Source organism: Passer montanus, unplaced genomic scaffold, assembly GCF_014805655.1.
Source record: "Passer montanus isolate IOZ18808 unplaced genomic scaffold, ASM1480565v1 scaffold20, whole genome shotgun sequence".
Lineage (NCBI taxonomy): Eukaryota > Metazoa > Chordata > Aves > Passeriformes > Passeridae > Passer > Passer montanus.
The window spans coordinates 4,628,615-4,651,250 of NW_024366592.1; the positions used below are offsets into that span (position 1 = coordinate 4,628,615).

Genomic DNA, 22,636 nt, shown 5'->3' on the forward strand with positions numbered 1-22,636 from the left:
TGTATGAGGAGTCCAACAAAATCTTGTCACAGAGGATGAAGAGGATTTGTTTCTGTCTCAGGAAATAACCAAATATTCAGGAGCCTGTGGAATGCTGGGTGTGCCAGGCCTTCCTTTGCCCAGTAGGTGTCATCTATAGCATGAGGCAGTGATTAAAATTTGAAAAATAGAAGCTTTAGAACAAGCTGGGTAAGGACCAACTTCTGATGGCACAGCTGCATGTTTTCTCCTGTTCCTCAAGTCTCATAAGGACAATATCTGGCTCTGGAATATCTGTAAGTTATAATAACCACCTATGACTGCCATTTAAATATAAAATCTGGCATATTACACAGAGAATAATTAACAAGAATACAGGACTTTTCAGCAAAATGAGATTGCCAAGGACACAACTATCATAGTTGTGTATTTCAACTCATCAGCTTTACATCTGTGTGAGAACCTCCTGGCCTTCCCAGTTGTATTGACACTCAAACATACTTATGCTCAGCATTGCTCAGCATCTTTGTTCTGTACATCAGCACCCTGTTTTGGTAGGGGAGGAATTTGGCCTCTGAGAATTAACAAAACCACAGTATTGTGCCACCCTTTGGTCAAAATATATACATGTTAGTTTCACTGTCTGTGAAAAAAAACAAAGGGGCAGCTGGCATTAGAAAAGTTCCTTGGGATTAAATACTGGTAAGTCCCATAAAAGGGTTGTTTTCTATTTCCTCACGTCCTTTTTTAAAAATCCAGCCAACACCAAAAGGCATTTGGTCTGCAGGCTGTGCTGCATAATGGGAATGGGAGTCCTGGACAGCTTTAGCACCATAACAAACCAGAGCCCTGTGGGTTGAAATCCTGAGTTCATGGAAGTTAGCTGTGCTCAAAACATCCCCAGGGGTAGGGAGGGATAGATTTAGTTCTCCCACTCATGCTAGGGTGGGAGACAACAGGAATTTGCCAGCTGCAGTGTCAGAACACCATTGTCTCTGACCCCTTTACTTTTACAAGGGAAAGTGCAAGCTGCAAGTGTCCCCTCAGCTGATGTGCCTGTCTGTGGACTCTTGAGATGAGAGTTAAAGCCAGACTCCCTCTTTCAGGATTGCTCACATGATAAACACCAGCTCTTCCCCTTACTGCTCTGTAAACTACCATTTCCTAGCAATTAATGACTGAAGAACAAAATGGTGCTCTCTCACGTCCAGGTACCTTTTTCTTTAAAGAACAGAGAACACCTGTTCTCCCAGCCACTTGATGCTGCTTAAGAAAACCAGAAGCTCAGGTTCTGATGGCCATGAGCTCTGCTGGGGACAGAGATGGGGGCTCCTGCTCCCTTTGCCTTCCTGCTCCCCAGCAGGCAGCCTGGGCACAAAGAGGGACCCCCCTCTGCCCCAGCCTTTCCCTAAAGGCTGCTGATCTCAGGGAATGGACTCTCCCAAACTAAAGGCACCTGGGTACAAATCCCCAGTGATGAGACCCCAGCTCTGTCCCCAGCCCTAGAGGAACTGGGGAAATCCTCCATCTGTGGCAGAACCCCCACCCCGATCCCTGTCCTCAGTGCCAGGCTTAACTATGGCATTAAATCAGCTCCCATGAATTATTCAGAAGGCTTTGGAGTGAAATTCATGTTAGAGAAATCTATGTTTCAAATTTCCTGACTCTAAGAGGAGTCCTGGAGGTGTCCCCTGCAGTTACTTTGATAACAGTTTCTCTTTACAAATGATAATTGCACCATTCAAGCTTTTGTACAGTGTGGCCTTGTGAACTCTTCTCTCGTATCAAAGAACAATTTTCAGATCATTTCCATAGCAAAAAGAAAGTGATTGTGGAGATAATCTGTTGAAAACACACATGCTGGATTTCAGCTGAAAACAATAAAATGCAGTCATAAATGAGAAATCAAGTGTTACCTAGTTGACGATATATAGAGAATAAATTGCCTGGGCATTTCAGTTTCCTGAGCTGCTAGGAATTGAAGATTGGGCCCAAGATTAGTCTGATTATCAGGACACCTCTAGCAACAAGCACCAAAAGGGAAAGGGAATACTTTTCTATCCTGAATCTATGAAGAAGCATAAGAAGATTGAAAAATGTCATTAACCAAGGGAGCCCTTTGCAGTTCTAACTAAAAATCTAACATAAATGAATATCACTTACATGGGTTTAGATGATCTGTCGGGGTGTGCTGCAATTCTTGAGCAGCATTCATCACAGAGCCTTATAAACTTTAATATATTCATCCACCCATGAGGAGACTAATAACAGAAAAGTTCTGATATTTTATTTGCATGATCAATGTATACTGAGGTAGCAAGCTGAACTTCTCATGGGAATGATGGTACAATCACACATCCCTCCTTTAATTTCCTGACTAGTTTGCATTCCCAGCTGTGGAAAATGCAGGTTTGCCAGCACTCTCACTTTTCTAGAGGCCAGGGGGGTGTTGGATCACGGGGGAAGAAGCTGAGGGAGAGTTACTGCCAGCTCCTGGAGTTTTTGATGTGAGAAACTCAGGTTCAGCCAAACCTCTACCAGTCTGTAGTGTTCCTGCACTTCCCCTGCTCATTTCTAAGAGGTTTTCAATTACAAAGAGAAGGCAGAAGCAAACATGCCCTGTTTTGAGCAGGAACACCCCATCGAAGGCAAAGGTATGGCTGTGAAATGTGTGTGGATCCAATAGTCGGGACACATGGCTGGGGTGTGAAAGGTGTTGTGCCTTTCCTGGTGGAGTAAAACTCACCTGCACAATCTGAAGAGTTTCATTTTTGTCTTTGTCCATGCACACCCTGGAAAGCCATTTCAGTGTACGGAATGTTGCAAAGGATTCCAGTGTCCTCGAGCATCATCTGAGAGCGGTGCAGGATTGCAGGGAGGTGCTCCAAATGCTCTTTTCAGTCTTGCTTGAGAACAGACTGCCTTGAGGGTTTGTGATTTGTACAGGGAGCTGGGCTGCAGACTAGTAAGGGAACTCAAATAGAACCAGGAAAAAATGCCCTTTTCCACAGTGGGTTAATCAGCATCTAAGAACTGTCACCCAGAATTGTCACTCTGAGGGAAAAGTCTTTTGATTTGGTACATGAGTTCTCATATTTCTTCCTAAGTGGTGTCTTTACTGCTAGGAAAGCTGTGGAAATTGTACACAATAGGACCACAGACCTATTATTGTGGCTGTTCCACTCTGGAATATTTGGCAAATGAAAAAAACCTAAAAATTAGCTGATTGAAAAATTATTTCTGCTAGAACATGACAACTCAACAAAAATTAAAAGTAATTTCTTAAAAAGCTAGATTTGTTGCAATTCTTCCAGAAATCATGGAGTTCTTCTAGAAAGCTGCCTGTGTCCCTCTGAGCCACAGAATTCTGGGCTCACCAAGGGCCCAGCTCTGGCTCTGGCAGCCTCTGCAGTGCTCCAGAGCCAGGGAAACAAGCATCACTGCTTCCCATCCAGGCACTTCTGACATGGCATCACCTTTCTGCACGTGGTGTTGCAATTATTGCCAGGGAAAGGGAGGGAATTCTACATCTCCAAACATCAATCTTGAGTTTCCCAGAGTGTGGGAAAAGCAAGGAAACAGCAGAGGGAAAAAGCACACAGGAGTGTTATGCTGTGGGAAGAACAGCAAACAAACCTGCCCAAAAAATGGTGCTGGCAGCATGGCAGAGCCATCACTTGGGGCTGAGAGTGGGTCACCCTCTCACCAAGCCCAGGGGAAGGCAGCAGTGTGGGCAAGTGAAGAGACACACCAAAAAATTGAAGAGCCCCAGCCAAGGCATTATCAACAAAGGCAGTGTTCCAATATCAACAAATTTCCTCCCCCACCTAGCTGAGCCAAGCCTCAGCCACCCTGCCTTCTGATGCTCTACCGAGGTTCTCACACTCTACAGACTCCAATAAATTAATAACATTGCTATGAGTAAAACTGACTAGTACAATGTAAATAAGTTAACCAAGTGTATCAGAGTTATAATGAAGGTGTCACACAGGGGTTATAAACATGCACAACTATTTGCTAAATACTTCCTAGAATTCATAGAACAATATTTGTTATTATTGTTTACATTTGCTAAAATCAAAATTAATAAGTCTCTATTAGCCAATTCTGTTACAATTACTAAGAAGGTATTATGACTCTGCTTCAAGTATGGACTACTGATTATTAACTATATCCTAGAATGTAAGTTACAAAGTTTATTCATAGCTAATTCTATGCACAATGCAAGCAGCATACCAACCAGATCAACCTCAAAAACTCAAAGAATTTACTCATTCTAACATTCTAGATCCATTAAAGCAAACACAAAGCCACTAATTTAGTAATGTCATAAGCAAATTTCAGTTGCAAAATTTTCTAAACTAAAAATTTGCCACCAGTCCTCATTTTAAAAGCCAAGAGTCACCAACCCTTTTGGGCTGGCACCGTGTGGCTCTGTCAGCATTGCTGCAGAAAACAACTCCTCTGACCTCTGCTGGCAACCGAGGAATTATCCCTGAGACCCACAGGATCCCTGTGCAAGCTCACCTTCCAGAATGCAGGAGCAAAAACCTAGGCTGCATCCCTGGCTCCTTCCAGCTTTGATGGTTCCCCCTGTGGACCAGGCCCTGCTCCCAGCTGGCCCTTGCAATGCTATTTACAATTAACTAATTACATGTGTCACTCATTAAGTGACCTTTTGACTGAAAGCGGTTTGATGACCAGAGAGGTGATAAAGAAAACCACACAAGGAAGGGAGAGTCACACAGGCTGAGCTCCACAAGAGTTGTGCCCACCCCATGGCTTGGTGTGACTGGGAGCACAATTTATTTATAAACTTTGTAAACTCTCTCCTGACTAATACAGAGCCCAAAATGGAAGGTTTGTGCTAGTATTTTGCCATGGAAATAAATTTGTGTTACCCAAAAGTAATTCATCTTACCAGTATGCAGAAGCTTGGTGGCATTTTTGCAGGGATTTATTTGCATTTACAATTGTGCAGTGCCTAACTGGAAAGCACTCAGCTCTGCAGTGCTATTACATTTCAGTGTGTGGCTTTGCCAAAGCAAAACCTGCTGCTGGTATTACCTCGTTGGTCTGTGGTGTGGAAGGCAAATTTGTGGAGTAAATTCAAATCAGGAAGCTCTGAGTTGAGACCCCTGGAGGCAGTGACATCTGCCTGTCTTTGATAGGAATTTCTGAGAGTGAGAGTAAAGTACTTAGAGTGAAATTAAAAGCTTTGATCTGTTTTTTGTTTCATCATTAGTTGGTGTTTGAGTCCTTTACATGTGTCTTTCAGTTCTTCATTAGGCTGTGATTTCTAGTTTACTATTCCAGCCCAGGGAGACACCTGGCAAGCCAGTGGCACTGCCAGGACTCACAGCCTGGCTCCAGCCTGAGCCCAATTAAATGGAGTGGGTGATAGACACACCCAGAGCAACAATTCTGCAAAGAAAGTGACCCCTGGCCCCAGCACACTGGGCAGCCCTGTGTGAGGCAGCACCAGGGCAGCCCCAAACATCCAGGGCACAGCAGAAGTGATGATAGAGTTCCAGGATCATTTAGATTGGAGAAGACCTTTAAGGCTGAATCCAATGAGTGATGCAGAAATGCCAAGTCCACAAGTGCCATGTCCTCAAGTGCCACATTTACAAATCTTTTAAACAATTTCAGAGATGGTGTCACTTGTTTCCTGGGAGCAACGCCTGGTCCCCACCTAGCTGCACTCTCCTGTCTGGGAATTGTAGAGAGCAAGAAGGTTCCCCCTGAGCCTCTTTTTTTTTTATTATTTTTTTCCAGGCTGAGCCCCTCCAGATCCCTCAGCTGCTCCTGTGTTCCAGACCCTTCCCTTCCACTGATTCTTCCTGTGGACATGCTCCAGCCCTTCAGTGTCACAGCTGGGCCCTGCACTCAAGGTGTGGCCCCAGCAGTGCCCAGCACAGGGGATGGTCACTGCTCTGGTCCTGCTGGACACGTTATTCCTGATCCAGCCCAGGTGTCCTTGGCTCCTTGCCCACCTGGGCTCACGTCCAGCTGTTGCCAACCAGCAGCTTTACAGCCACTCTGTGCCAAGCCTGTTTCACCCCGTGGCTGATGTGAAATCAAATCTCAGCCCAGATGAATTTGCACAGCCTTCACTTGGCTGGCTGTGTCTCTCTCCTCCAGGCAACACTGGCTGGGTGAGGCTCCTGGAGCCCCTCAGCAGAGGGAGAGGGGAAGGGCAGCTGGGGCAAAAGGAACCAGCACAGTCTCCAGCTGCCAGGAGACCATGGGACAAATGGGAGGATTAAAAAAAATTTAAAAAAATAAAAAGGAAAAATTTATTTTGTGAAAAGTCCTTGGGATCAGGCATTTCCATCAGCCTGAAACCTCCCAGAGCTCAGCAAGGTCAGATGCATGAGCCCCCAAATGAAGTAACACCTACCCATCTATGTGGGTGGAATTTGGGATCTGGTTTAATTTTTTTGTTTATTTTCTTCACTTGTGATGTAATGGAGGAAGATAAGAAGAACGAAACAAATAGTCAATGGTTCAGCACATATTTTTTTATGATGCAGTTTCAAACCACTAGAAACCTCTTTAGTTATGCAAGTGCACTTTAAACCATAACATAATATCCACACCAGAATTTCATTTTTCTCAATTCACTGCTTTGTGAATTTATTTCTAATGCCACCCCTTCTTAATTCTCCTTGGAGTTCTAGCTAAGACAACATTTCCTTGGCAAAGCAGAGGGGCCCAAGATGCAGCTGAAGACAGCTGGGAAGGTCTCATGTGAAGGGATGTGAAAGCCCATCAGGGTGAAGGATGCATCCTTTCTTTTGCAGCAATTACAGCTTAAACCACAGCCCTGGATTTTCAACAGCATGGAGCACACTGGCAGCAGGACTCTCATGTTGGGGAGAGCTTGTGAAGATCTCCCAACTCCTTTGGTACCTGAAAGGTTGCCATGCTTGGCTGCAGAAGAAGGAAGGCTTGTTGCAGGCACTTGTCACTCCAGTCCTGGAGCTTTTACTCACCTGTAGCAGGGACAGAAAGTCACTTCCTGAGCCTGTGTCTCTTGTTCTCCCTTCTGCCACTGCAGCAAAGCATCCCAGTTTGAAAAATGAGAGGGAAAAGAGAATATAGTATTTAAAGAGATATTGGACTCACTAATTAAATTATTATTTCAGTCCTCCTCCAATGGAAAATAATGACTCTCATGTCACTCTGATTTTCAGGGCCTTGGCCATGGTTCTGGCTTGGGACCCTGTGCTTTGCTTACATTTCCCTTCTGTCTCCCTGAGAGGGAGGTAAGTAAAGCCTGCAGAGTTCCAGAGAGCAAGGAGTGAGCCACAGCAGCCTCTGGCTGAGCTGCCATCACAGCAGCACTCGTGCCTGGCAGGGTAACCACAAACACAGCGGGGACAGGGCCACACCAGCAGGGAAATGGGGCTGTTCCCACGTGGAACCAGCACAGCCCCAGCGCTGGGATGATCAAAGTTTCCACCTCAGCAACTGGAAGAGTGTCAACAGCAACTGGGCTGCCAGTCAGCTGTGCTTCCAGCAGGAATATTGAGGGGAAAGGGGATATATTGCAGCCTTTAAAGCCCAAAGATGAAATGCAGAAGTGAATTAAAATGTCTGTGGTAATTGCTCAATCAAAGGTTGGAGTGCAGTATTTCTGCTGCATTTAAGCAGCAAACAATCATCTGCAATTTGCCAGAGCAAATGCAAAGAACTTCAAAGGGCAGTGGTATTTTTTTTTCCTTCTCCCTGGCTAGAATATATTTTATAGCAAGCTTGTGAACGCTTTGTAGTCTTTTTTCCTGTATGACAATTTAGGTTTTGTTTGCTTTTATAAGGGAGGGGAAAAATCCCAATTCTTCTTTAGTGAACTTCACTATGGTGAACTTTAAAGTGGCTTACAGCAGGGGAGTGTGGTATTTTCTGTTTGCATCATCAGTTGCTAGTGATTGATCTCAGAAGCCAGCCTTCATTTTCTAAGCAAAATAAGCTGCAGTTGGATAAACCTGATTAAGGTGAGTAAAAGTTTTATCTGATGTGCCTATTGCCACCCATTTCAGCGTAATGACTTTCTTTCCAGCTACAGATGACATGCAGAACACAGAACAAAAAGTATGTGTCAGTTTAAAATGCATTCTTCTTAAAGTTTAAGTGATCCTAATAGGCCATCAAACTACTAGAAAACAGCTTGGCATGTGGAATAAACTCCTGATCAGGCTACTGAAATTTGTGTTGCCATCCTTACACAGAAGTCTGCCATGAGAGGAGCTGCTTGCTGGGCTGATGTTATTGTGAAATCATCTTGCAACATCTTGCAAAAATTGCTGCTCTGATCGTAAACTAAATACTAAAAAAAAAAATAATTGAGTGGTCTTGACTTTGCTTCCTGACTTCTGAGTGTTTAGGTCCTAGTGGCTTCTTTTGCTAGAGAGTATGAAACCTCGAGACATCTGAGATCCTGACACAAAAATGCAATTCTGGCATTGCTCTGTGTTACTTCCCAACAGAGAGAAGTGTTCCTTTTCCTCTCATTTCTGAGGGACAAGAGACAGTGAGGAGGAAGAACAGGTGAAATTACCTTTGAAGAGGTGCAAATAGAGAAGTGACAGCCTTGGAGAAAACACACTTCATTCAAATGCTATTTGCAGAGCAGATCCTCTGCAGGATAACTCATGGCATGTGAAAAAGTCCTGTGCACAGAAAACAGTCTGTCACAGTAAAATAAAGGGCCCTGAAGCTGTGAAGTCTGGCATAGCTGTGAAAATAACTTTCACTTGGGAGGGGAGCCTGGGAACCCTGCAGCTCCTGATTCTTTTCAAAGACAATGCCCGTTCCACAGCAAGGCTAGCGTAGCTCCTGCAGATCTGCACCAAAACCTCAATTTAAAATACTATCAAAGATTAAAGGCTGCACTCTCTTTCAACTGCATTAATTATCAAGGCAGCATGCAGAGCTCTGTAAATGGCTCCTGTCTGTTAGCACAGCACTAAGTTTAAAGGTGAGGGTGGTGGCAGACTGGTGATGATGAGGACAACGTGATTCGCAGAGTTCTCTGGCATGGGGGAGAGGTGTCCTCTAATACTGGAAGCAATTCTAGGAAAAATCAGCCTGCCTTCCATGTAGCAGGGGCTGGGAGGGAGGAGAGGACAGCTGAGCTGTAGGGGAAGCAGGAGTGCAGTGCTGAGTTCCCTTGCCTATTGCAGCCTGAAATGAAATGGTAATACTGCCAGGAGGTGAAGACAAGGCAAAGACAAGACACTCCCAGACAAAAAAAAAAACCAAAAAAAACCCAAAAAAAAACCACAAAAAAACCAACCCTTTTCCCTACCCCTGACAAGAAAACCCCAACCCTGTTTCTGCTCTGCATAAGCTCTGGCCAGTGTGGCAGGCTTTATGCAGCTGTGACAGACTTCTGCTTTAATTTGATTAATTTTATTGGGAAGAAGTTCCATCCCTTCCACCAGCCAGAAACCAGCCAGCCCCTGTTAGGGCCCTCTCTCCCTGTTTCTTTTTTATAAAGTGATTTATAATGACTTTACAAAATAGGGCCACCACACATTTGAAGAGCACCTGAGAGTGCAGGTGTGAAAGGAAAGCCCAGGGGTCTGGTGGACTGGCAATTATTCCAAGAGGTGGGAAGGTAAGCAAGGGACTGGACAGGATGCCTCTGCCTGGGAGACACAGTGGCCTCAGGAAGAGGCCACCTTCCTGATAGAAAGCAAGCAGAAAGTGTTGTGCTCATTCTTGCAGGGCTTAAGTTTGAAAATGGAATGCAGTGGTGGAGAAATTTCTTTCCTCCTTCCCACCCCAGGAGAGTCTGGCCAGGGAGGAGATCCCTAACAGGCCCTGGGCAGCACAGACCACCACAACAATGCCAGGAAATTGTCAGTCAAGTTTAATGCATCATAAAGAAGTAAAACTACATTGGCATATTTAGGACAAACACTTCTTTTGTTTTCTATGCACACTATCCACTGGACAGCCCCCTTTTCAAAATAACTACTTTTAACAGTTGAAGACAGTTTTTCAGAAATTCTTCACATATTCAACCTTCTACATTTTTCCTTTATTTTTCATTTGTCTGAGAAGGAAAAGAAAATTATGAAACCTGAAAACATCTACATTGCAAGCCACTCAGAATGCATAATTGCATACATTAACCAATGTATAAGAACTGTGTTTTAGTTCACTCTATTCATCAATAAAAGAATATAAAAATCTTGTTCAATCGAGAGTTGTGTATTAAAATAGATTTGTATAGTACTGCACAGTTTCTCCCGGAGTTGTGAAAATGGTTGAAGGGACCATGTGCTTTCTGGGCAACAGAAAAAGCCAGTCCCTCACGTTTCATTTTTTAAAATTAAAAACAAAAGAGGCTATTCGGCACCGTGTGATATGCTGATGTGAGAGACCAGCCTTGTGTCCTGCTCTGGTGGCTTTCCATAAGAACCTGTTGTGCTAATTGGTGGAGAACTCACGGGGACAGGGCCAATGGCACAGGGAGTGTGAGCAGGGAAGAGCAGGGTGTCCATCAGCCCCTTCCCAGCAGCCGCAGGACACGGGGCTCTGGGGCCAGGCAGCACTTGCAGAACCAGGAAGACAGCTAGAAACAGGCAGGTGCACTGGCATTTTCTCAGGCTAATGCTTAACGCTTCCCAAATGTGCTAAATCCAGTAAAATGTTAAAAAGGAATCAAGTTTCCAAAAACAAAATCCTCCCAAACATTTTTAATTTTCCATGCCCTGTCCTTCTCCCAGAAGTCTTGTGTTTGAGTCTCCAGTTTGAGAAACAACCCCTTGAGGCAGTTTTTTTTTTTCCCTGTACCATTTCAGCAGATATTTCTACAAAAAACCCCAACCAACCAACCAAAAAAAAACCAAAGCAACCAAAAAAACCCACAACAACAACAACAAAAAAAAAAACCCAAAAGCCCCAAACAAAACAAAACAACAAAAAAATCAAATTCATGTTGCATATCTTTAAAACTGCAGTACAAAAAGGTTATTTTTTGGCATATTATCTGTACTGACAAGAAACAAACCCCAGAATATTTATTTGCTTTTTTGTTTAAAAAAGAATCAAAAATTAAAAAAAAAAGACAGAAAACCACAAAATAATCACTTTAAAAAATGAAACCCAAACTCTCAAAGATATCCACTGTTATGGTTATGCTAAACCTTGCACAAAAACTCCATGAGAAAAATACACTGATAGCAAAATAAGTAAAAAGGACCTGCAAAAGGAGTTTTACAGTCGTATTTTTTAAATATTTTGGAACGCATATACAGATGCATCAGCATGAAAATACTTCAATATTTTACTAGAAATGCTAACTTCATACAGTTTCTTTATTTAAATATCTGCAATTCTCAAGTCTAATAATACGGAAAAAAAAAGATCTTTTGTTTCCAAGGCTCTGTGAGTGTCCGTGATGCTGTTCAGGTCACAAAGACCCCATATCCAGGTCACCTGAATCAATGGGGCCAAACTTGCTCCTCTGACACCCATGTCAAGTGCTAAGTAGCTCAGTTCCTGGTCACCTCACCGATTCCCCCCCACACACGTAGCTTTCAGCCCAACTACTTCTCTAATGCCTCACTAACTCCTCTCCCCGTGGGACAGAAAGCCTGTCTGCCACCACAAAAGGCTATCCTGCTTCCTCTATCAGCCATGCTTTTCCAGTTCATCCTCAGTCATTAATGCATTAAGGCCAACATAACAAAACAAAACATCATAAGCACTGAAGGTCGTGGCAGATACAAAAGTGCAGCACAACCCGCTCTGTGGGAATGTGCTGCCACAGTGACCTACAAACTGGGCTGCAAGTATCAAAACTGAGATTGCTCCTCTGTCCTCTGCTCCAGTTTCCTCTCTGCTCTGCTCATGTGCATAAAGTTTCTGGTGGCCCGTTCCTCAGAGCTGTCAGTTGTTCCCCTGTGATGGCTGCAGAGCTTTGTGCATGGCAGCAGAGGCAGCCGAGGGTTTGATCCAGGGGATGGATAGCAGGGAGGTGGTGGTGGTGGTAGTCATGGTAACCTGAATCATCTGCTCATTTTGTATCAGTCTAATGAGGGTTTTGAGACGTTCCAGTGATGACTGAGTCCCTTTCTGCTGGGCCATCAGGCTGGTTTTTAGCTCTAAGCATTTCTGTCAAATAAAGAGAAGGGGAGAGAGAAGGAAAGACTGAGAACACATTCAAAGTGGTGTCAAAGATCTCTGCAAACATCCTTTGGTGCCTTGGGTGCACATTCTGCTCAAATGAAGTATGTTCTCCTTTGGGGAAAGCAAAAGAACAGCTTAACAAATGCAGCAATCAGCAATGCTGCACACATTGCAGCAGCTGTGGGAGGGAACAAGATTCTTCCCAGGCAAAATGCATCTGGAGGATGTTTCCAACTCCATCCTGTAGACAGCCTGGCAGGAACACCTTCTGGCACAGGAGTGCAAGAGCTGTGTTACTGAAAACACAGAAGGCACCACTCAGCTCCCTCACTCTTACCAAAAAACCCTGACAAATGCTTGGTGGGTGAACCTCACCAGGATGCATTTCATGTGTGCCACACATTTCAGGGAATAGGCACTGTGAAGACACATTAATCTCACTGAACATAATATCAATATTTAAGCAGCAGAAAACTTTGCTCCAAGACACAGCTGTTACAAGAGAGCACTCACAAGACAGCTTTCATCCCTCAGGCTGGCCAAGTTTCTCCCTGTGATCTCTTGAAATAAAAACCTCCATGCAAATGGGTATGAGAACAGGAGCTATACAAAGGCATCCCAAATCTTCCATTTCTCCAAGAAGAGGTAGGAAGAATCAGTAATTCTCCTTTCCCTCCCCAGCCATGGCCTGCTGCATCCAGCACCTCATTCTTCAGTGAGGGACAGACCCACACCCTGAGTCTGTCTGCAAGATGAAAGGGGCCTCTAATACCTGAAACCTGTTTTCTTTCTCCCAGTGCACCCAGGATTCTGACCAGACTGATTACTTCTTTGAGATTGCTTCTCTCTGGCTATGGTCCAGACTGCCCAGGGGTGGGATTCTCCAGTCCCGAGGAATTGGGAAATGCTCTCTTGAAGATCAGCTTGCTTGGAAAGCAACTGTGTGGAGCTGCTCAGTCGTTGGTTTAGAGAGATGAAATTTCAGATGAAAGATAAATTATGTTCTGTTTTTACCTTGCAGCTGTGGGGTGTATGAGAGTGTTCTTTTTCATATACATCTCTGTTAAAATGTCAGAATGAAATTGCTCTGTGTGGGACACCTTTAATATATTTTCTTCTTTCAAGTGGATACATTTCCAATAAATACAATCATTGGCTGATATTACCATTTAAATAAGACAGTGTTGCCCACTGGAAGAACCTGATTCTGCTTAGGTAGAAATCCACTGATTTTGACAGCCATGACACACACCTGACAGCTTTTCTTTTTCCAAATTCCTCAGCCCACTGCACTCTCCTACCTATTACACACACATGTGGTTCCATTAGTGCTATACACATGTACAGGGAATATACAGTGATGTCTTTCAATAAGTTATTGCTTTTCCTTCCACTCGGTTTTACATGATAAATATTTTAACATGCCTCCTCTGGATAACTGCAATGGTAAAACAAGCAGTGATCAGTCACTCCTGCAGCTGCCACTTGGATTTTTCCAAGTAAGGAAGTGACAAATATTTATTCAGGCTGCCATGCAATCTAACAGCTGCTTCTCAGGACAGAGGTAGCCCCAGGTAGTTCCTTCAGCCATGAAGGGTAGGAACTGGGCTTTGAATTCAGCCCATTGAGCCAGAGACTGCTCCTCATAGCACAATATGTGTGGAAGACACCTCCAGACAACATTTAGCTTTGATATGAGTTTGGAGAGACAAAATAGTCCATGTGCAGTCATGGAGAGATGCTACAACATTCAGTAAAGATGGTTATTTCTACTTAATATCAAGAGGTTTGAGCTAATGGAGAGGCAGCTACCACCAGAGGACACACTTGTGACTAAGCTTTTCACCTAGAGGATGGAAGTACCTTGGTCATTGGGTACCTCAGAGCTATGGATGCAACTACAAAGAAGGCAGCCATGGCTATTTGTGGAGTTTTGTTTGTGTGTGTTTTGCCACAGAAATTCAAGTGATTTCTCCTCCTCTGCCTGCCAGAGTGGCTTACTTTCATGCATAAAGAAAATGCACATGTACTTCCTCAGAGAGAAACACATTCACACTTGAACATCTATTGCTTGGGAGCTTGAATCATTTTCTAGCCACAAAATACAATTTTTTGGGGGCTTAAATTCTTTATAAACATCTCTTCAGGAGACTGTGTGTCCCCATCAGGCGTCCTACCTTCACTGCACTGTTGAGAAGTCGATCTTTTTCTTCTAACTGTCTATGCTCACTCCTCAGCTCACTGCTCCTCTTTAATAACTTTCGCTTCTCTTCTTCTTTGACTGTGGAACAATAAGATTAAGGATGCAGAGGTTAAGAAAAGGATGTGCTGTGCATTTGAGGACAGAAAGCAGAAGCAGGTATTTTGCATGGTGAACTTAAGGTCTCATTAGCCTTTTGTCAGCAGGTACAGCCAAAGAAATTTGGAGTTTCTGCTTGCAGGCATTTCTTCACTAAAAGAGTGATTGGGCATTGGAAGGGGCTGCCCAGGGAGGTGGTGGAGTCCTCATCCCTGGAGGTATCCATGGAACAACTGGACATGGCACTCAGTGCTCTGGGCTGGTTGACAAGGTGGGATCACTTACAGGTTGGACTCAATGAACTTGAGGTCTTTTCCAGCCTAAATGGTTCTGGGATTCTGTGCATGTTAGCACAGAGGAGGACAGCCTAAAAGGTACAGTGCACCTTTAAGGTGAATTAAAACTAATCCTTAGACTACATGTGATCCTGGAGGTCTCCAAGAAAGCAGCATTTAGGAAGAGGCCAGCCCCTTGGAATGGCAAGTTAGTGACCCTGGCAGAAAAGCACAATTATAAGAGTGCCAGACCCCCATAAAGGCCCTTACAAATATGATCTGATGCCCCAAACAGCCTATTGTAAGAGTGCAACAGGGAATTAAAAAAGAATAATGCTCAATGCATAGCTGTCACACAGCATATGGCTCAAGTGGCTGCCACACCACAAAACAGTGAAACAATGAGAAGCTGGTGCTGCTGTGTGTCAGGGATTTGTCAGTCTGGCATTGTGTACACACCCAGCCACATGGCTCTGCTTAGCCTGACTCTGCCTCACAATGATTCTGCCTCAAAATCCTGTTTTCAGCACTGTTCCAGGGAAGGCACCATTTGATGACAGCTTCCTCCAGGAGGGTGAAGCTCCTGAGAGATCACTCTCAACTTCCTTACAGAGAGAAGGCAGCAAAGGAGCTTCCCAAGGGGAAGGGGACAGAAAAACCCTGCTCTCCCCAGTCACTTATGGCCCCATGACCTACACCATCAGACCTGGCAGCATTATAACACTACTTTGATATTTCAGCTAAGGACTCAAAGAGCATTGCTACCATGAGCAGGGAACCCCTTGTCAGTGGCTGAGTTAATCCCTACCTGTTTTATGGGTAACATAGGAGTGAACAATAGCCAGAGTTCCAGTCCATGGCACACTGTCATCTTTCTTTAAAACCTATAAGCCCAGGAAACAATAAATGGTTAGGATTCCAAAAAAACACACATTAATGTTTGCTCCAGCCACACAGTTTGGCAGGACCAGAACCTGGGTCCTTGTCTCAGAACATAAAAGTGATCTCTAGGCTAAGCACAAGGAACTCTGTGGCACAGAATCTACACTTTAGTGTTTTAATAATTTTTTTCCTTACTTGTGTAATCAGCATTATTCACAGCAACAGTTTAGCATATCTCACATAACTGTGATGAACAGATGTGTATAACAAATGTGATTTAAAGAAAAGGAGTTTTCTCCTCACACTTTTCAGGTCCACTGGTGAACAGTGAACTGGTGGACAGTGTCTTCTTCTGCACTGCCTCCCTCATCTCTAAGATTTACTTTCTTTTGTCTGGCTACATGCTGGTGGTGTTACTGTAAGCAAAGGAGCTGAAGAGACTTCTTAAGAGGACAGTTCTTAGCACTTACAGGCAAGCTACAGCACTCCCTGTATGTTCTAACTCTAGGATGGTGAAAAATACCAAACATAAATACTGCAAACTGCACTAAAAGCCTCTCAGTACTTCTTTATCTAACGTGGTCCACTGAGCTATGACCATAGGTTAGATTTGTTTAGGGGTACACAAATCCAAGGTGTCTCCCATTTTCCCTTCTTGGTACACCATGCTCCATGTAGCTTACCTTCTGTTGGCACTTTGGGCAGACCCAGAGCCCTTTGGGGGCAGTTTTGAGGGGTGGGTCCAAGCAGTTGAGGTGATATGCTCTGGGACATGTGCCACAGGGCTGCAAGTTAGCTCCACGCTTGCAAGCAGTGCAGTGCTCATCGTGATGGATCTCGTTCTGCAAGAGAAGGGTGCCCTGGGTAAAGTCAATCCATTGAGAACTTCTCTCTACACAGCATTCAAAGCCTCTACTGCAGCAGACAGGCTCCTTCAAACACGAAATCTAATGGTCAAAAGGACCCTGACAGACACAGAAGACAGAAATAATAGATATATGATAGCAACAAATACAAACAACAAATGACCCAGAAGCAAGTTACATAAATTGAAACAGAAACATAAAACCCAACTAATCAAACACAGGAGAGAGTCGATTAATGTAGCCAGGTTGTGATATAGGAATTATGTAACTTTTTTCTTTGCCAGTGTGTTACTACAACACAGGTATCCCCATGCATGGCTCTGTCCTGGATCAGAGTTAATGTGGGGATCACTTGTCTGTCATGCCCAAAGCAGAAGGAAGAAAACAATAAAAGGGTTCTGGGGAAGAAGCACAGTTCCATGTTTCATTCCCACTGCCTCAAAGGGCAGCTGGGGAAAGAGGAGGCTGGAGCACAGCCTTGGGCTATAAACCCTCTTTTGAGAACTCCTCTGGCCTCTTTCTCCCTGGCACTAATTGCTCTCTGCTCAAACTTGCTCTGACAATCTTTCTCCAACAAGGCTGATTAGTGCTTTGTCCAAAGCAACACACAACATGAACTCAGACTCACCAACAAAGTTACAATGTCATGGAGTACATTGCTATGCTAATCTGGGGGCAACATTTATTACTATTTTTAGTAAAGGAGACACTGATTCTGAAGCTCTCATGCCTTGTGAATCATTACAAAAAATAAAAAAATTCCTACTACTTTTCTAGGAAGTAGAATAGTAATTTTATGGGTTTTAATTCCAAAAGCATGTTTTCATTTTTTTGAATAGTAATTTAAAAGTTTCATGGCAGTTTTAGTCAGGCTTGTGTCTTGAATTCTAAAGCAGTCTTGTCAAAAAATCACTCTCCAAAATATTGCTCTTTATAAACTACCTGCTCAAAGAATCTTAATTTTAACCCCAATGTAAGGAGATTTAATCTTTATGAACAGGAATGGTTACTCATTTTTCTTATAAAATTTAATTTTATAAAATTAAACTCATAAATCTGGACTATCAATTTCTCAATCAGTGGAGTCAACAAAGGGACTAAACTCACGCCTTGCATGTGAAAGCCCAGGAGTTCATCTCTTTAAAATTCTAGCTTAGGCAGTCAAAGCTTTAGTTAAGTGGGAGAAGAGAACACTGCAATTAGGTACCTCGAGAGAGACTACAATAATCAGAAGCAAGTACTGGATACACAGTGATGAGAAAGATACCTGCTAGTACACCAACTTTGCCACACATACCTTCCAGAACGAATCCTCATTTGCTAGCATGTAAAAGAAGGGCAGAAAACAGATCAGTGGAAAATACATTACTGCAGTGGTTGCTAGTTCTCAGCTGCAGGAGTAATTTTAATCAAGACGTGGCATAGGAGATCAGGACATGGCCAAAATTAATGCAGGCAGTAAAGAATGTAAGAGCAAGCAGTGAAATTAGCATTTGAGATTTAAAAATGCACATTGCAGGTATCCCATGACCAAAGGTCTGATGCTAAAAGGTCATATCATTTGAAATTTTCAGAAATTTTCATGCAGAGCTCCTCTCCACACGCTAGTAGTCAAAAAGTCTTCCTGAAGGACCACAGGTGGGTGTTGAAAAGGCTGGCCCTGAACCAGCAATGCACTTAATGTGGAGTATGAAATGGGTGCCTCCAACTAATTGTTAAACACAGATTTAAATGTTGAGCTGATTCCTGGACAAAATGGCCAGCTCCTGTAGGAGTGAGCCTGAGGGTATCACCAAGTCCTTCTCATCAGACTGCTCCCACCCAGAACACCAGTGAACTTTGGATGAACTGAGTCTGTACTGATTGTATTCACAACCTGATATGAACAAGAACCAATAGAGCTCACTGGAAAGCAGGCCAAGCCTTCCAAAAAAAAAAAAAAAATTAAAAATTGTGAATTTTAACACACTTTGGTCCAAAAATAAAATGCCAGAAAAAGTTAAGAGCTTCATGGAAACTGCACAGTGTGCTGCCATTTCTGCTGCTGATTTCATAGAATCACAGAATATCCTAAGCTGGAAGGTACCATCAGGATCATCGAGTCCAACCTCTGGCCCTGCACAGACACCCCAACAATCCCACCCTCTGCCTGGGACCATTGTCCAAAGTCTCCTGGAGCTCTGGCAGCCTTTGGGCTGTGACCAGACCCTGGGGAACCTGTTCAGTGCCTGACCATCCTCTGGGGGAAGAACTGCTGGCAGTTTATGGGCTTCCCTAACACTGAGCTTGCATCTTCATTTTCATATTTAACAGCCTTTGATAGATATTTGTCTTCCATAAATTTCTCTACTTTTCCCAAGAGTTCTAGTATACTTTGGCAATGAGGTCCATAAATAATGACAGACTTATAAAATGTGTAGATGTTACTTCACATCCAAAAATACACAGACAAAGGTCCATCACTGTATGACACCATGATTACTCAGGGGATATAAATGTTATTCAGATAAACAGAGGCTTGATAATTGATGAATCTTTTGTACAAATGACACATGTCAGGGGATGTGACCTCATTTCAGAAAAGACATTTTCATTTAAATCAATCCTGATCAATTAACATTTTGATCAAAATTTACAAGAATTGTCATCTTCTGCATGTCCAGAAATGACAGTTGCTTCCTGGGCATTATGGGGATTTTTTTCTGGTTTGTTTGTTTGCCTTTTCAGCTCACTTTTGTACTTAGTTTTAAACTTCTTAAAACACATCCACATCCCTCTTCTAGCTGCTGAAAAATTAATCTGAAGACAATACTTTTAAAGGAGCCCTTTATAAGAGAAGGGCAGCCATCTCTGCACTGAAGCTGGAGAACTGCATCACTGCAGAGCCAAGAAATCTGGGACAGCACCTGTCTTCTGCTCAGTGCTTGCACAGCACCCAGCAGAACAGTGCTGGTGCCAAAAATATCCTTGCAGAGGTGGGGAATTCTGCTATAAAGAAGTCCATCTCAACATTCTCAGAATATGCAGAACTCCAGCAGGTATTCTGGATTCTGGAAAAATCAAAGATACAGAACTCAAAGAGGAATTAATGATTAGGGAGGGAGGTTGCTGATTTCCAGGAAGCTCCAAGACAGCTGCAACAGCAGATGTCTGTCACTTGCCTACTTGCTTGCAAATAAAATGAGAAACATGTAATGAAAGGAAGGTCAGAGATATCACAACCTAACTTAAACCCACCAAGGGGCTGGAGGCACAACTTGCTAACAATGCCATGTTCTGTCCTGATTTCTCACATGTGTTTACATGGGGAAAACAAGTGCTATCATAAGACAAACAATCTATTACGATTTTAATTTTGAATATAAAACTAAGCCAGGAATAATATTCTTTCCAGTGGGGCTCACATGAGCCTGGCTTCCTGCTAAGAGGCATGTCATCGTAGCTGCTTACTGTAATAACCTCTCCTGTCCTCTGAGACCCAGTGCATTAGAGGTAAGTAAAGTAATGCATATGGTAAGCAAGCCAAGTGTCTGCATCTGGCATGTGAAATTTTGCCTTTCAGTTGGTGCTCCTGTGGTGCAGGAAGTCAAGGCAGAGGCAGAAAGGTGAATCTCAAGCACTGAACATGACACTTGACAGTGAGATCAAGCAAACACTGAAAAACTGTCAAAATCTCATGTCTCAATTATAATTACCCCTGCAAATGCTACTAATACCAAAATAATATTTAACTTAGAAAAAGGTCTCTCTTCCCTTTACCTCTAATCATCTCAGTAGAGAAAAAGTTATAAAGGCAAAACAAGGGCAAGGACAGAATCAAATTTCTTTACTGGCTTTGTCTCCTCTTCTGAAACACAAATTTCTCACTTTCTGCCTTAAAATAGTACATGGGTCTTGACTGAAGAATTAAACCATACTCAACATTCTCTGTGTTTCACCTCACATGTCCCAACTCTTTGTCTTTTCTGTGTTGCACATTTTTTCCTGAAATGTGCTTCTTCCCATGAGCTAATAATCAGCATCCCCAAATGGCTCCTCCGAGTTGTTAATTCTCAAGGCATTTACTATTAAGTTCCAGATAAGAAGTTCTTATGAGCACAAGAGTGGAATAAGGTCCAGATTTATGACTCTGCCTCTTGGAATCAGAAAAACTGGCTTTCAACCCTTGTTATTGAAGCAGAAGTTGTGGGAAATTTCTGGTGCTTGAGGATGGAGAGCACTTTCTTAAAGCTGGTGGAAAGACGCACATGAAAAGCCTAAAATAGTAATTATTTTTTAATATATATTTTTAAGTACTTGGGGTTGGCAACACAACTTTCTTCAATCATTTCTCTCACTGCTTAAAGTGCCTGTCTTAGGTTGCAAGATGTGGCTGGGAGTGTGTATTCTATTGCCATCTGTTAGAGGTGGGACAATTATATTCTGTCAATTGAGGCAACAACTAAAAGCAGGTGGGGCAGTTTTCTTTATCTCTTCTACAAACCAATCTTCCCTCCAAGAAATGTCATCTATTAATGGGCCACTGAGTTTCACTGCATGGTGAATAAAAACTAATAAAAATTACATCAGCCCATTGGGAGATGCTTTGCCCAGGGGGAGGAGCCAAGCATTCCTACCTGGATATAATCTGAGATTTAGAACACCACAATCAGCCTTTTCCACTGGATTCCCAGAGGAACAGCTTTCTTTTCCACTAGATTCCCAGAAGACCAGGTCCATCTACACCACCACAGGACCTTCAGAGGAAAACTCCACCCTTCTACAGGATCCCTGCTCCAACAGAACCACAGCTGGCACTGCAGGAGGGCTGCAGCCACCATCGAATGGGACTGCTGCCAACACCCTGACCCACAGGGTGTCAGGCCCTATTCTGACTCTGTCAGTATTGTTTTGTGTTACTGCATTTCTATTTTTTTTCCCCTAATAAAGAACTGCTATTCCTATTGCCATATCTTTGCCTGAGAGCTCCCTTAATTTCAATATTACAATAATTCAGAGAGGGGGTTTACATTTTCAATTTCAAGGGAGGCTCCTGCCTTCCTTAGCAGACATCTGTCTTTTCAAACCAAAGCAGTGCCAGAGATTTGATTTTCCACTGATTGCAGAGGTTTGGATCCATCTCTACAAAATTGTGACCTTTAGCCTTATCCTTCCATTGTTTTTGCAGGAAAACAATCTATTTTCACTCCATATTAAAAAATACAGGGACATTACACAAAGTAATGACCTGTGGTATCCTAACAGTAACTCACATGAAAACCTACTAATAAATCTTTAACATGTCATTAGAAGAGCAGTATATTGATTTAAAAATACACTTACCTCTTGTTGAAAGGAACAAGGGGTTATTCAAATAATTCGATGCAAGGCGTTTCCGCTACAAGGGAAAAGAAACCAACCCCATGTCATTGCAGTGCTCTGGTTGTCCTTTACATTTCAGATTTTCAATCTCCATGGGCTTACCTCATACCTAACCAGCTCTCCAAAAGCTACTTAGAGACCACCGACACAGTGAGACAAACAGTTGTATGATTTACCTTTCTAACAAGTTTTTCATACAGCAGTTTATTGTGTATTAGATTTTATTAAGAAGAAAGAAATACAAATTGTGAATGTTATTGCTAGGGTTCCAGGATACATTGCATGGGCTGGTAAGAGCAAGACTACAGCAAAACTAATTCCAAGCCCAAAAATGTCCATAAGGGAAAATTGTTGCTGTGAAATTACATTTTTATTTGCATACATAAAAATGGTGCTGGATTTCTCACCTGCACGAAGAACACTACTACCTTTGTGACACCTGTACAGCTCAGAGGAACATACTGCATTTGCAAGCAACAACTGAGGGCCTTAGCAAAGTATTTCCCTTTCAGAAGTGACTGTGCAGGACCTTGAGGAGCTGGCAGGGATTTCAATCTGCTGAGATCACCAAACTTACAGAGAGCACTGCAAACCTGTCTGAGATGTTTAACTCATCTAATACAGCCCATGGCCAGCCTTGTCTGATGGCAAAAGCTGTGCCAGGCTTCATGAATAGTCTGGACAACACCAAATTGTTCCTCTGAGCCACCCAATACTTGTGCAGCAGGACTGGAAACAGTCTGAAAACTGAAAACACCATTTTCCTCCATTAGATGTTGTTAGATTCAGCTTGGAAGAAAATTAGAAGGGTTTTGCTACTAAATTTT

The 22,636-nt window shown here is 43.1% G+C and overlaps 1 protein-coding gene across 3 annotated transcripts in view; it reads right to left on the minus strand.

The window, feature by feature from the left end:
• Window positions 1–10,926: 10,926 nt before the first annotated feature.
• PHF21B (PHD finger protein 21B) overlaps window positions 10,927–22,636 on the minus strand; it is a 155,101-nt gene continuing 143,391 nt past the window's right edge. For all 3 annotated transcript variants that reach the window (XM_039708129.1, XM_039708127.1, XM_039708126.1), the window contains 6 exons: window positions 21,771–21,825; window positions 17,746–17,768; window positions 16,266–16,424; window positions 15,509–15,584; window positions 14,304–14,407; window positions 10,927–12,111 (listed from right to left, as the gene is read on the minus strand). In XM_039708129.1, coding sequence (XP_039564063.1) covers window positions 11,887–12,111; window positions 14,304–14,407; window positions 15,509–15,584; window positions 16,266–16,424; window positions 17,746–17,768; window positions 21,771–21,825 — 642 coding nt within the window. In that variant the 3' untranslated portion in view covers window positions 10,927–11,886. The remainder of the gene's footprint in view (window positions 12,112–14,303; window positions 14,408–15,508; window positions 15,585–16,265; window positions 16,425–17,745; window positions 17,769–21,770; window positions 21,826–22,636) is intronic.